The 14398-nt window shown below is 40.1% G+C and overlaps 1 protein-coding gene across 7 annotated transcripts in view; it reads right to left on the reverse strand.

The window, feature by feature from the left end:
- GAS7 (growth arrest specific 7) overlaps window positions 1-14398 on the reverse strand; it is a 112428-nt gene that overhangs the window by 10461 nt on the left and 87569 nt on the right. For 6 of the 7 annotated variants that reach the window (XM_021382490.1, XM_021382488.1, XM_021382489.1 and 3 more), the window contains 5 exons: window positions 11388-11466; window positions 7998-8126; window positions 5899-6022; window positions 2447-2526; window positions 61-159 (listed from right to left, as the gene is read on the reverse strand). In XM_021382490.1, coding sequence (XP_021238165.1) covers window positions 61-159; window positions 2447-2526; window positions 5899-6022; window positions 7998-8126; window positions 11388-11466 — 511 coding nt within the window. Of the gene's footprint in view, window positions 1-60; window positions 160-2446; window positions 2527-4915; window positions 5065-5898; window positions 6023-7997; window positions 8127-11387; window positions 11467-14398 lie in introns of those variants that run through there. The other variant, XR_002433923.1, reaches the window with a different exon arrangement.

Raw genomic sequence — 14398 nt, forward strand, 5'->3', positions numbered from 1 at the left:
GGACCATTCAGCTCAGCTGAAGTCCAGCAAAGACCAAAGACAAACAAAGAGCAGACTTACACTTTGGTTGAACATGTCTGTCTCATGCCGCAGCTGTGTATACTGGCAGAGATGCTGCCGAATCATCTCCACCCTTTCAACTTCTAGTCTCTCAAGTTCCTAAAGAGGAAGAAATCATGTACACTTTTTTTAGCAACTGAGCTTAAAGGCTCAAAGAAAGGATGATATATACAAAAGTTTGCCCGTCAGTGCAGTACAACCCCATGGTCATGCTTTGGAGTTGAACTCTGCGCTTGCACATTGCTCCAAATTGCAAACAGGTAGAGACAGCAAGCAAAAGAATTCACTTCATCCTGATTCAAAGGACAGAAAAAAAAAGGTTGAAACCTTTCCAAAACTGAGACCAGTCAGGGAGAGATAGGAGACATTGTCTTTGGTGATACTACAAGCAAGAAGGAATCTGTTTCCTGCAAAAAGCTTTGCATGCCGTGTTTCTAGCACCAGAAGTTACAGTGAATAGACAGAGAAGCATGAGACTGTGCTGGGATGTATGACTCAGAGGGCCTGACTATTTTCAGTCTAACCAGACACCTAAAAGAGCAGTTTAATCTGTTCACCAGATGATGGGCTGGGACAAGTCTCCACCTAGCTCAGCTGGCAGTGAGAGGAGCCCAGCAACACTTCAGTTGTAAAGGAAGGTAGTTTCTAACTTTGTTTCTGAATTTTTCTGCCTCCCTCTTCTCCAGGAGGGCCAGTTAGGGCTGTGGAAGGGCAGCATGTCTCCTGGATTCTGATACTGCTACTGGGTTTTATATTGATGTATATAAAGACATATTTTTATATGATCCTTAGCTTGCACTTCCCAACAAATCAACCTACTGAGCAGCCTACAGGTCTTGACTTCCCTCTAAAGCTAGGGAACAAAGCTTTAGATTCTCCAGAAACAAACACTGAATAAAAGGAGGGGTGGCCAGAAGGGAGAGGGATCTGATTGTCCACCTCTACTTTGTCCTTTTGAGATCCCATCTGGAGTACTGCGTTCAGGCCCAGGGCCCCAAGTACAGGAGGGATGTGGAGCTATTGGACTGGCTCCAGAGGAGGGCCACAAAGATGACCAAAGGGCTGGAGCACCTCTCCTATGAGGAAAGGTTGAGGGAGTTGGGCTTGTTTAGCATGGAAAAGACAAGGCTCCAGGGAGACCTCATTGTGGCCTTCCAGTACTTGAAGGGAGCTTGCAAGCAGAAGGGTGATCAACTTTTTATACAATCTGACAGGACAAGGGGGAATGGCTTTACACTGAAAGAGGGGAGATTTAGGTTAGGTGTTAGGAAGATGTCTTTTACTGAGAGGGTGGCAAGGCGCAGGCACAGGCTGCCCAGAGAGGTTGTGGGCACCCCATCTCTGGAGGCATTCAGGCCAGGTTGGACACAATCCTGGACAGTCTGATCTGGTGGCTGGCAACCCTGTCCATGGCAAGAGAGTTGGAACAATATGATCTTTAGGGTCCCCTCCAAACTAAAGCATTCTGTTATTCAATGATTTTTTTAAATATGCAAATTACACATGGACATGTCTCTGACACCTACCAGTGAGAAAACACTTGTGCAGGTGAGAGGAGGATCAGATCCCTTATGTGGAGGAAGAACCAATGTTTTCTCTCTTGTTCTGCTTTTGTGAAGGTATCCACCTCCTGAATTTCCATGCATCTGTCATTTATTAATTTAGTGCAGATTAAATATTGCACTGACACTTCTAAATGCTGTGCACTGTACCACTCTGCTTCTTTATTATGAGGAGTTTGATGTTTTGTGTTTGTCCAGTGAGGAAAGTACTAGCAAAAGATGTTTTTATTTCCCTATTTCGAAAATAACTGGCTATTGTCTAGAAGGGTTCTAAGGAATGACATGAGAGAGAGGAGCCCTCATGCTGAAGTATATTTATTTAAAGGAACGCTGCACATCAAAGCTAGAAGAGTTATTTTACCATTTTGGTGACTAACCCTGAAGGTATATGCCCTTCAGGTGAACACTGTGAGCTGTGTTAATCTTCAGAGAAGTAGAGCAATAAGAAATTAAATGCTGTCTCTTCTAAGCTGGCAATACACCTGAAGAAATTGTAAAATCATGGGAAACAAAAATTCATTAATGTTTAATGTATAAATGTTGTGTGTCTTTTCATTTGCCCCATGGTCATTACTTCATCCTTCCTGGGGACAATTCCAGCATTCTGGCCTCTAAGCAGCTCTGAACTGGTTTTGAGCCTTCTGCAAAGAAACAATTATTTGTGTGTTCTCCAAATGATGCAACTTTTTCTTAGAACTGAGAACGCAATATACCACTAGAGATTTATCATCTAATTCTCCCAATGCCTTTTCCTGCAACTAGTTCAAGCTATTACAACATGGCAATGTTAAAAACTTAAGATGCTACACAGAGTTACTACATACCAGAGTGGTGGTCACCATTTCCTCAAACCACTTGGACTGGGCTTGATTGTAAAGATCCACGCAACGCATCAGGTCATCTCCTGAAAAGTTCAAGACAGCAGCACATTAGTTCTTTCTGGCCAATATTATGAAGCTTAGAAGGAAGTTGTTTCAAATATGCATCCCAAAGTTTTGAAGTTCAGTCCTGGCAGAGTTGAACATAGTTGTTACATGGTATTTGTTTGGCACAGTAAAAATAATTTCAATGCAATGCATGCAATTGATGTTTAGTCTGTAGTGATCAGGTGATTGGGGTGAGGAACAATGAAGGGGAATTAGAAAATTTTAAAAGGAAAATATGAACATTAAGAAGCACTTTACGAAATAACCTGAACTATGACAGATAGTTACTACAGTTAAATTAAAGCTGGTCATAGACAGAAAATTGTATCAGAAAAATAAAACAATTAAAACTGGAAATTAATACTAATGAATCATGGAGCTATAGGATAGTAACCCTGTAGCTAAGACTGCATTCTAAGATGGGCTTAACAAAGGAGAAAAGCATCAGGTGTCTAAGATCAAGTGAAGCTTTTTTGCAGCAAATTGAACCTAGCACAATCATATACTCTCCTTCTACTGAAGATGCACAATTCCAGTCCAGGCTTCCTCTCTTGTCCAGGGCAGTACCACAATAAGGTGCAATTATTGCAATTTTTGTCCATTGTAGAACTCCGCTCTGACATGGACGGTAATGTGGGTAGAAAATCTCTCAGTCTCAGAGATTACTGGTTTCTGGCTAGTAAATTCTCTTTCTTCCTTAAATGAGGCTTAATTATGTCTTCACAAATGTTTTAATGACTTGGTCTAGATTTCAAATTCCTACTGCTCTTTTAGGTGAAAAAATATACACAAACCAGGGAAGAATAAAAAATTACGAACAGAATTACACAGACCAAGCAAGTGACAAAGAAGTAAACGCATCTAAAAATCTCGCATGGACTTAGAACTTTGGGTGGCAACCAAAGTCTATTAAAAAACAAAAACAAAACAAAAAAAAGACACTGGGATTCAGGACTTAAAGGCTAGGCATTCAGGAAAACTGTGTGCGCTCCAGGAGATTCCCCACGTATCAGACTCTGGATATTCTTCACCTATCTGGGTGAATCTGAGACACTACACAGCCAGGAACACGAAAGTCACAAAGCACGTGACATGGAAGCAAAAAACCAACATCACTTGTTAGTAACTGGTGGCATTGTAGAGTGTAGTTTTAAGGGGCATCTGAAAGTCTCAAGTCATACCATCCACGTCCAGCAGGCCTAAGTTCAAAGCCAGATCAGTAATGCTGCATGCACCCCAAGTACCCCAGCTGGGCTGCTGCGCAGCAATACGTGTGGGGATAAGGCAAGTCCTCCCACTTCCATGCACTGCAACAGTGGCACAAAGTCTGGTACAGTGATGGGGGGACTCAAGCCAAAATACTGGTTACTCCTATTTGATCTTCAGCTCTCTCTTGTTTGTTCAATAAACAACTACTAAATAACCATTACAAACAATTTTTGATGACCAAAGTGAACAAAGAAGTTGTGAATTTGCAGGTGGACAAACAACATTCATCAAGAAGCCCCCTGTCCCTAATGAAGCACTTCTTTCTCCTCAAATGGTTGTCTGCATACACAAACTGCAAATGACTCTCACCAGCATCCTCAAGACCCAGACAGGCTGATAAACCTCAGAGTTTTAAAACTGTAAAGGATCGCTCTACCACAGGAAAGACTGTGAAGGGATGAACTACGGAAACCCTGGCTGAAATGCATTTGCAGTAATGTTACTAACAGTGCTGCATATATCAGCTTTACAGGTCTCAGGAAAGACAGTTCCTAATGGATCCAAAGAAAGTGATTTGAGTCTCTGTAAAAAGCATGCATGAATAACATCAAGTAAGTTTTGTCTTCACTATAGTGTAACACACACTACTATATCCTCAGTATGCCCTGAACAGAAATCCTTTTAATCGCTGAGTTAACAGGAAAAGATAAAAAGTTCACTTCCAAGGAAAGAGGTAGACAGCACAGCAAGCATCCACACAGTTGTGGATAACTGTGATTTAGTGAATAACCAAGGAGGGAACTACAATTTAAGGAAGAAACATCCCCAGCTGAGCAAAGATCTGTAACTACCTTTGACAGGAACTACAGAAAAGCCAAAAATTCAAACGCTGGCCCTCAAGCAACACTGTAAGTTGAATCAGTTCTATGGGTCTTAATCTTGCAAGTACTTGTGGTACTTAGAATAAAAGCTAAGACTGCACTTAGTTTGAGCTGTAAACAGCACTGTTTCAGCCAGAAATTGAGAAAAAAATCAGGCAGTGGGGTGGGCCATGCTACCTTCAATCCCTTACAAGTGATGTATAGAGAGGAAGCCTGCAGTGAGCCCCTCTGAGATCTCCAGGGGCTAAAAGTACTTTGGTAGAGTATTTGAGCATACCTGAAAAAGTGTGAATTTGTAGATCCACAATCACACCAAGGAAAGCCCCGGACTCCTTGCTGCCATCGGGATGCCCTAGCTGATAGGTGGAATCAGGCTCCTTCTTTCTTGTTCTTCCTCTGGACCCAGGACCCATAAAACTTGCCTTCCTGGTTGCACAGTAACCCAGCTTCAACAGGAGCGATGCAGAATAATCTTACCCCAGAACACCCCATACTTTGCTTACACTTCTTTGTGGCTGGGGAGCTGTGTGTTTAGATCTCTGATCTGAGAGAGCCTAAACCATAGATCTGCTGCAAGCTACATGAGCCTGCTACATAAGTGGCAATAGGTCTTGTGCTGGCAGATTTTTCAGCTGAACTAAGTACAATCTGAATAAGTTACAAGCATATTTTGAACACCCTAAGGAACTTAAAAACAGAGGCCTCAGATAGGAGACAGGCATCTCATTATCTCAGCATGATCAGCATCAAGACACAACACAAGTATTTCTGTCTGAAAACTAAAGCACATAAGCAGGATAACTACATTGACTAAAACTGGACACTAATTCAATTTCAAAACCACTTCAGGCTACGACAAATTTATTTAACTCTTACTTCTAAAGTTTCACAAACATTGTAATCTCAGCACAACTTTACAAAACTCAAGTACAATTCTACAAAACACTCTCCTTTTAGTTCAGTTATCAAAATCCATCATTTTCTGATGCCATATTAGAAAAACCTGGCTTTGTTTTTCCTTTGAAAAGAATTCTCCTCTTCCAAGGTTCATTGAAGGAGAGCTGGACTAGATGACCTTTAATGGTCCCTTCCAACTCAAATGATTCTATGATTCAGATAGATTTAATTGCTGCAATCTTAAAAAGCAAGAAACACATGGATGGATGGGTAGTTTCATCCCAATTATCCACGCCACGATCTCCTAGCTAGTTCCCCAGCGCTGCACTTACCTCTCACTGGCTCACAATCACAGGTACTCACCTGCCTGAGTAGACTTCCGCCTTGCCTTTTTGATTTCCTCTTCTGTCTTGTTGCTGAGCTTCACCTCCAGCTGCTGTGTTTTCACTTCCAGATCCTTCTGTCTCTCTGTTAAGGCTTTCCGGGCCTTGGAGTAATTAAAGATCATATGTTTTACACAAACAGAGCTTCCAGCTGCTTTCAGCCACCTATGACTTTTTCATACATGTGTCAGTAAGAAGACAGTGATTCTGCATAAAACTGAGTTCAAACTGGCTTTCAAGTTCCTAGGACATCATACAGTGTTCAAGGAAGGGTCCTACCACCATATAGAATTTTTCACTGACAAAACTGCAAAATCATCTGGACTCTCAGGTCTCTGTCTATCTGCCTTACTGTACCAAAAGGCATCATTAGACTGTAACGTTCCTTATAACTTTCTCAACTCTTTCTGGAACAAAAAGGAGTTGAAGCACCTTCCAAATCTCTTAACCAGATACCTCTTACATGTACTTTTTTCAGTACAAATTAAAGAGCTTCAACTACATTATAGAACTTATTTTCAACTACCTTCTAGTTTCAATACACATTTATCAGGAACTTTAATAGGAAATTTTAGACTTACTTTAGAAAAACTAATTCAGGTTAGTGACAATAGCAGTTCATAACAGAAATCAATAACCTGAGGCCTATTTACAACTGATTACTTGAATTACCTCAAATTCCTTCAAGGTGTTAAGACCTGATTTATCAATGTAGTTACTTAAATTATACAGGCAAATCAGCAAATTGTCTGAACAAATAATCAGAAATACCAATGCAAGTTGTCTTCTCATTTGCTGAAGTTGCCTAAATACATAAGGAAAACTTGTTCTGCCCCAACTGTTCCACTTGCTACAAAATAGGTCATATTGTTCTTTCTCCAGTTTCTTTAGTTAGAGTGCTGAAAACTAATTTTGGAGGATTAGATTCGTTAGCACCTTGCAGTTTTCCCACATCACACCTGAGAGTAACTTAAGATGCTCTCAAAGCATTACCTGAATTTTTCAGTTCAGTTTTAAAGACAGTAGGCTTAGTTTGGCAGGTCACAAGAGGGAGCTGCAGGAAAGCCATCTGGTGAGAAGCTATGTGCTTCATCTGTCAAACTGCAGACACAGCTTTTTTTTTTTTTTAACCATTCTTTATTCTCAAGTCTACTTCTGATTCATCCTTTTCAATATCCCTACTGTCTGCCGATTCATCTTTTTCAGTGTTCCTACTGAAGACTGTAAAGTGCTGTCCCTGAATATATACAGTCTAATACTCTTGTCCATCCTGCCACAATTTTGCCCTTGAGCGAACTTTCTCATATGCACTCTGATCATTAATGGAAGTCCAAACAACCTGCTGGGTTAACTGAGTGAGATGTTTTCCTCTCCAGCTCATACCCAAGAGCATGCTGAGTGAGGATACTGTGACAAAGAACCACACAATTTAGCCAAAGTATCTGGGCAGCTGAGCCACAGGTATCCTATTTCCTGACAGCTACTCACAAGAAAGCTCTTTTCATAGGCACAACTCTATAATCATGACCTCAGCTACCTACTAGATGGTTATGCTAAAACAGCACCTGAAACTAGAGTGCTGCTGTTTGCTATGACGCAGAAAACTAGTACTAGGAGAGTGTTCGCAAACTGCTGTGCCATGTTTGAGCTAACTTTCTTGGCCATCTGCTTCCATTGTACAAAAGGATACTGAAGTAGACGAGCCTTTGGCCTTTGCTATTCTAATGCAATGTCTCTTAGATTTTGAGGGCAATACATATGACTTCCGGACACACATGAGCTAAGAGTATTCCTATCAAATGTATCAGAAATACATTATCCCAAACTGGAAAAGAGAAGCTGCAACAAAAAGCTAGCTCAGCAGCAACACATGAGCACTGACTGCAGATCCCAGCTTCCCAAAATTCAGCTAAGCACCAAACCACACCTGAAGCCTAGTAAAGCATAACCAATAGCAGAAAGCACTCAGCAGAAATCTTTGTGGCTCCTTGTGGTAGAACAGAAACTTTTCACGGGACAATTGTTTTTGTGTTCCAGACAGCAGTATCTCAAACTCTCCAGTTTGTTCTCCACTCCCACCTTTTCAACTGCTGCATAGCGGCTGGCCAGTTGCTTCCTTAAGTCTGCAATATGGTGGTCACACTTCTTCATGTCTTTCTTAAAGTTCTCTCTGAAGTTGAGCAGGGGTTTCTCTACCTCGCTCTGAAGCTGATAAAAAAAAAATAAAGGGAAAATGGTATTATTGAAGAGTTAGGCAGTAATTTCTGGCTTTTCTGCTGATCAGAGGTCAAGACAGAGTAAACAATACAAACAATGCAGACACAGGCAGCATTATACTGCAACATTTCTCTTGCCCAAGTTACCTTTGAGTGATGCTACTACAAACATCACCTCCTCATAGGACAACTCTGCTAAGCAAATATTTACTGAGGGAAGCAGAAAGGCATACATTTTTCTTTCTTCTCTCTCTGTTAAATTCTCTCTCTTCTCCTACATGTAAGATCAAACTTCAGGCCATTATTATAGCACTAATTTCAGTGCTCCCATTCTGACCTAACTGATGCAATTTACCCACCCAAAAGTACACAAACAAAAGCCACGAACCCTGACTGCAGAGAAGTGACTCAACACATTGAGGTTACATGTCTGTATGCACTAGGAAACGGAATCCATTAATGGCACATTTTATTTATTTATTTCTGCTAGGTGTAAGGGAGCCTAAAGAGAAGCAAGTCTGAGCAATTAGCTGAGCCCCTTCAAATAATGGTAAGAAAACCACTGTGAAATGGACTCAGGAAAGACCCACTGAGACCACACATGTGACTACAAGTATAGGTACTTATCTCTTACAGTCCAGACTTTACAGTCAGTAACACTCAATTCTGACAGAGTCTGTATCTCATTGCTCTGTAACTTTCTCATATATGTGGCTTTGATTTTTTGGAAATGCACTCTGAATGGATAAAGACATTTAACCTTCCCAGAAGTAACCCAGTACTTTTTTCTATTGTATTTCCAGTGCAGGGGCTGGGCTCTGCTTATGCAGGTGAGTTTGGTCCTCAGTCACATCTCATGGCCTACAGAGTAGCAATATTAACTAGTCTCTAAAACCAAGTATTTTTTGCTTTCCTGTAGAACTACTTGAATGGAGAAAGACATTTCGTTTGTGTTCAATACAGCCTTTTGACAGAGGGATGCTACAAAGATAGCCTAAGTCCCACAGCACTTCCTAGAGAAGTTAATAAAGCTGAAGTTGATGAGGCAGCTGGAGAGTAGCACCAATGTTATCTAATATTGCCTACAATTATGCGAAAGTCAGGGAGCCAAATTCTTTGTTGTAGGGCCAGGCAATGTCACAACAGATAATGGCCACAAATGCTGTCTTCGGAAGGTTCAGACAGAATATCGTTTTTAAAAAGTATCACAAGAATAGTAGTGGAAAATTGGTACAGGTTAAACAGAGGTTGTGAAATTTCTATCCTTAAAAGATATTCAAGATTTTGCTAGACAAAGATGTAGCTGACTTGATCCACTGTGAGTGATAATCTTGCTCTCAATGGGAATTTGGACGAGAAAACTCCAGACAATATTTTTATGACCCTCTAATCAAGATGGCCCCAGACAAGCTAATAAAGTTCACAGCTTTGTGGTCCAGCATGGCTGTACAAGTTCAATACCTGAGGTACAAAAGTGTATCTGTGCCAGTAGGATTTCCAAAGCTCAATGAAAATAAGAACTGTCACAGAGAGAAGTTCTGCATAGCTTCAGTGGCAACAGAAGAGGCAACATATTATAACTGATAGAGATGTCTGCGTCCAACTGAGTTTGAATTAGCTGAACAGTCAGAGAGCCCTCCAGATCCCTCCATCAGTAAATGAGTTAACCTGAGCAAACAATCCAAGATGAGTCAATCAGCCTCGGTAAGAAAGATAGAAACCTGACTCACCTGATTCAAGCAGGCATTGCTGCAAGAACCCCCATGAAAATCCCCAGAGCCAGAGAAACAAAGCAGGAGAAATTTCAGTAGTAATCATCCTTGACCAACAGAAAGTTAAGGTATTTATTACATGCATTCAAAAATGAGATTGGAAAATTTTGAGATCCTCAAAGCAATGGGAAATGCATCATCACGAGGCTCAAAATGCAAACAAGTCAACTTTCTATATTTTTGTGTGCTGGACATTAGACAAGACTTTTCAGTGACAGCAGTTATCTGCTCTATCAGCACTATTTCCAGAATGGCTGGTAAAATACTACCATAACCAGATCGGTCCACCATTACTTAAACTATGATACATACACATCTTCTCTTCCAGAACAGAACTCACCTCTGGAACTCAATGAGAGATAATCAGCTGGAGAAGGGCTTCAATCCCATCACAGCCTTCATGAAGGATATACGCACCTGTGTGCATGTATCTACAGTTGCCATTCCAGTCTTTACAAGTATCACTAACACAGTAAAGCTACATTTTCTGAATGCCTCAAGAGCATTGTCACCCTCTCCAATGTACTTGTGATCCCTCCTCCTGTAACAGCATCACGAAGGAGTATCATGGAAGCTACTCAGTATCTACATGGTCAGCATTTACTTCTGATTACTTTTGGTGTGCCCTGCATTGTGCCAGTATTGATGGATTTTCTTTATCAATGAGAAATGCAATTACTACTTCTAAGAACTTTTTTTCTGAACGTAACAGCAATAATCAGTATTTTTTAAAATGACCTGTTAATAAAAGAAAGCTGGACTTAGGAAAAAGCGGGTAAAGGATCAGTGCTGAGTTCAGAGGATGCTACAGGAACTGCTGTGGAGGATTTAAGGAGCAGCAAAACAATAAGAGTCCTATTCACTGCTTGACTACATTCACATGTCACTCAGGGTGCTCCTCCTCCCAGTGGAGATCAATTTGGGAGACCAATAGGGAGCAAAAAGTATTTCACTAATTACAACCTTGAAGTGGAAGTCTGAAGCACAGCAGTGGGTTACCAGGGCAGCAGCTGGTTGCCTGAGTAACCTCTGCATAATCACTTACTGCAGAGTTATAATTTTCTTACAGAACATGGCTGTTGTACTTAGATATCTGCATCTATATTGAACTTGATCAACCACAGAGGTTAACACAATGTTAGAGGATGCAAGCGTTTGTCACATGTGGTGGAAAAAAACAGATTTGTACAAATATAGTGTACAAACAATAATTTGTACAAGAAGTCTCCTTGGGCATCTCTTGAGAGAATATCTGAGAATAACACAAAGTAAGTTCCCACTGCCCTTTTCAGAAAGGCTAACAATATGAACAAGTCAGAGTCCTGGTTCTCCTCCTTGCAGACAGGTAAAGTAGGTTCTTGGTGAGAAACCGAACAGTATTATTTTTGTTTCTCCCTCTAGAGAAGTAATCTGTACAAGCTTGAGGCAAATTATCAATTAGAGGGCAAAGATTTTTGAAACAGGGAAAGCAAACTATTTACCTTAGAAGAAAATTTGAGATGAACCTCTGCTTCATCAGCAAGACTCTTCTTTAGCTGAGCCCAAGCCTCTCCCAGCGTGCTGAAAGAACACAACATAGCAACGATCAGCACAGTTTTCTGAACATCCTTACATCAAGATTCATCAGGCAGCTTCATATGACACAACAAATGTTTGTAGCATATCATGCTCTGCAAAATCATGGAAAAGTGACAGCAGAAATCTGAGAAGATAACTGGTCTCTGTGACCAAGGACTAATTAATGACATTTGCACTGCATGTGGCAGTTATCTGAAAAAACTGTTCATAATCATCTCCAGTTACAGAGATCCCACAGTGTCATTAAGAAATATATTCTGCTATCTTATCCTTAAAATTTTAACATATATATTTATCCAACATTTATTAATTCCTTTCTTTTCTTAAAATAAATCTGCTAAAGTGCATTTTTTCCCTTACCTCTTCTACTTTAAACACTAGAGTCAGCGAGCAAATTATTCTAATTCTCTATGCAGAAGCCTTTAAGTATTTGAAAAATATTAGGTCCTTCCTCCCACTTTCTTTTTCTTTCAGACAAGTTATTTTCCAGACAATGTAATCTTATGTACAATCCTCTATACCATGGGTGTCCAACCTTCTGGCTTGGAGGGGCCACGGTGAGTGTAGATTAAATGTCTTGGCCGCATACAAAATATGTAGCATAGTTAATGTATATAAGTAACAATTTATTTTAATATTTTTCATTAAAACATAAAAAAGAGGGCAACAGAACTATAAAACCAGTGGGACATTTGACCTTGTTTTTATGAAACTAATGCATCAGTCTGGTTTGATGGAAGTGGTTGAAGTCTTAATGAGTTTTCAAGATGCATATCAGAGATTTTTTAATCTAATTTTACTCTTCCTGAAAACAGCTGTTCAGAAATGTATGTACTGTCAAAAAAACTATATCGGGGAGACTTAGACTAGATATAAGGAAAAAGTTTTTTACAACAAGGGTGGTGAGGCACTGGTAGCCCAGAGATGTGGATGCCCAGTCCTTGGAGACATTCAAAGTTAGGCTGGACCAGGCTCTGGGCAACCTGATCTAGCTGTGGGGTCTCTATTCACTGCAGGAGAGTTGGACTAGACGGTCTTTAAAGGTCCCTTCCAACTCCAAGGATTCTATGGTATTCTATGATTCTATGAAAGTGATGATATGAATAAGGTGTGATTGTGAAGTGAGAGATACTTTTCTCTGAGAAGACAGATCTTATAGAAGTCCAATAAAAAGACATGATCATATTTTTCTTTGAGTTGAATGTCTATATATTTCATTTGAAAATTCACAGATAATGTATTTATGTTGACTGAAAATGAAGTTGCAAATACGCCAAAAAACTGAAAGGTATTTTTGGCAATCTTGAAACCTATTGTCAAATTCCTTTATTAGAATGGAAAGCAAGGCTGCATATTTTTTGCTGTTCACAGGACTGTGAACATTCATTAGTCAATGTATGAAAATGTATGAAACGATGTTTCATAACTTGAGCTTGCTGTAACTTAAGTTTCATTTTGAACATTGTCATGGTTTGAAACACAGCACAGATAAGTTGATTTCCACCTTGAAGATACATGTTTGACTCATTTAAATGAGTGGTCAAATCCACCAAAAAGCTAAATCTGTGAGCCATTTTTTGTCAACTTCTGGCACAAATTCTCCTTCTGATTCCACAGATGACTTAATTTCATTTCACAAATGATGAAATCCTTTTAGCATTTTACCCTGACTTAGCCACTTTCCTTCAGAAGAGTAAATGATGACCCCATAATCAGCACCCGCCCTTATAAGGAACTCCTGGGATTGGTAATGGTTCAGCCCCTTGGACTTCATGAAATTCACAGCTTTCATGATGATGTAAAGTGTACAACACATGGGTCTGAATTAGACTATGTGTGTGTGGCAGGCCCCAGAGGTAGGTCAGCCCTGCACTGTACCCTCCCCTCCACAGCGTTCCATTGTCACCTACAGTCTGCGCTCAAGCTATATGCAATTCACTAACGAAAAATAATGCTAAAAGTCACATGATAATCTTAAAAGTTTATGATCTTATGAGGCTGCACTACTAGCTGCCCAGGGTTGCATGTGGCCCATAGGTTGAACATGCCTTCATTAGACCCTCTCCAACAGCCTAGATTCCTCTCAGTGTGTCATAACAAAAGCTACATCATCTTCCAGTTGCTAAACTGGTCACAGACTATCTTGTACCAGACACTCTTCTGCAGATCTCACTGTGATTGCTTTTTTAGACAACAGCATGAAGTTGTTGATGAATAAGCTTGTGATTCACTATAAACAGATCCTTCTCCCACAAACTGTTATGTAACTGTATCCTTCACATCCTTGTGGAAGCATAAAACCTGGTACTTTTTCCTTACTGAAATGAATTTCAATTTTCTTTTCAGCTCATTTCTCTAGTTTACCGAAATCACTCTGAAATGCAATCTTTTCTACAAATTTTATGTCAGCCCTCCTAGATTTGCCTCATCTCTGATTTCAATAAACCCATTCTTTCTTTTATCACAGATCATTAATGAATATATTGAAAAAAAATCTTAGACTTGGGACAAACTTTGTGGAATCTCAATCCATAGCTACTCACATAGCTAAGTGGTGAGTATAATTTCTTATCTAGTTCAATTTTGAACATCAGCCTTACACCCATTTTTCTTGCCTGCCTACAAGAATCTCCCATTGTGAAAAGCTACACTAAATTAACAGCTATGATGCTGACTCCTTCTTCCACACGGCCTGTTATTCTCACACTGAGAGATTTAGGTTGTTTGACATCATTGGTTCTGTATTCATCCACAATAATTGCTCATCACTTTGTTTTCCACTAAGCGCTTCCAGAAAGCTTCCATCACTCTCTCAAGGTTATATAAAGCTGACTGATCTACAGTTTCACAGCTCCTTCTCTCTATCTCCCCCACCTCCTGTTCAAAGACAGTCATATTTACCCATTCCTAGTAG

Source organism: Numida meleagris, unplaced genomic scaffold (assembly GCF_002078875.1).
Source record: "Numida meleagris isolate 19003 breed g44 Domestic line unplaced genomic scaffold, NumMel1.0 unplaced_Scaffold249, whole genome shotgun sequence".
Classification (NCBI taxonomy): Eukaryota; Metazoa; Chordata; class Aves; order Galliformes; family Numididae; genus Numida; species Numida meleagris.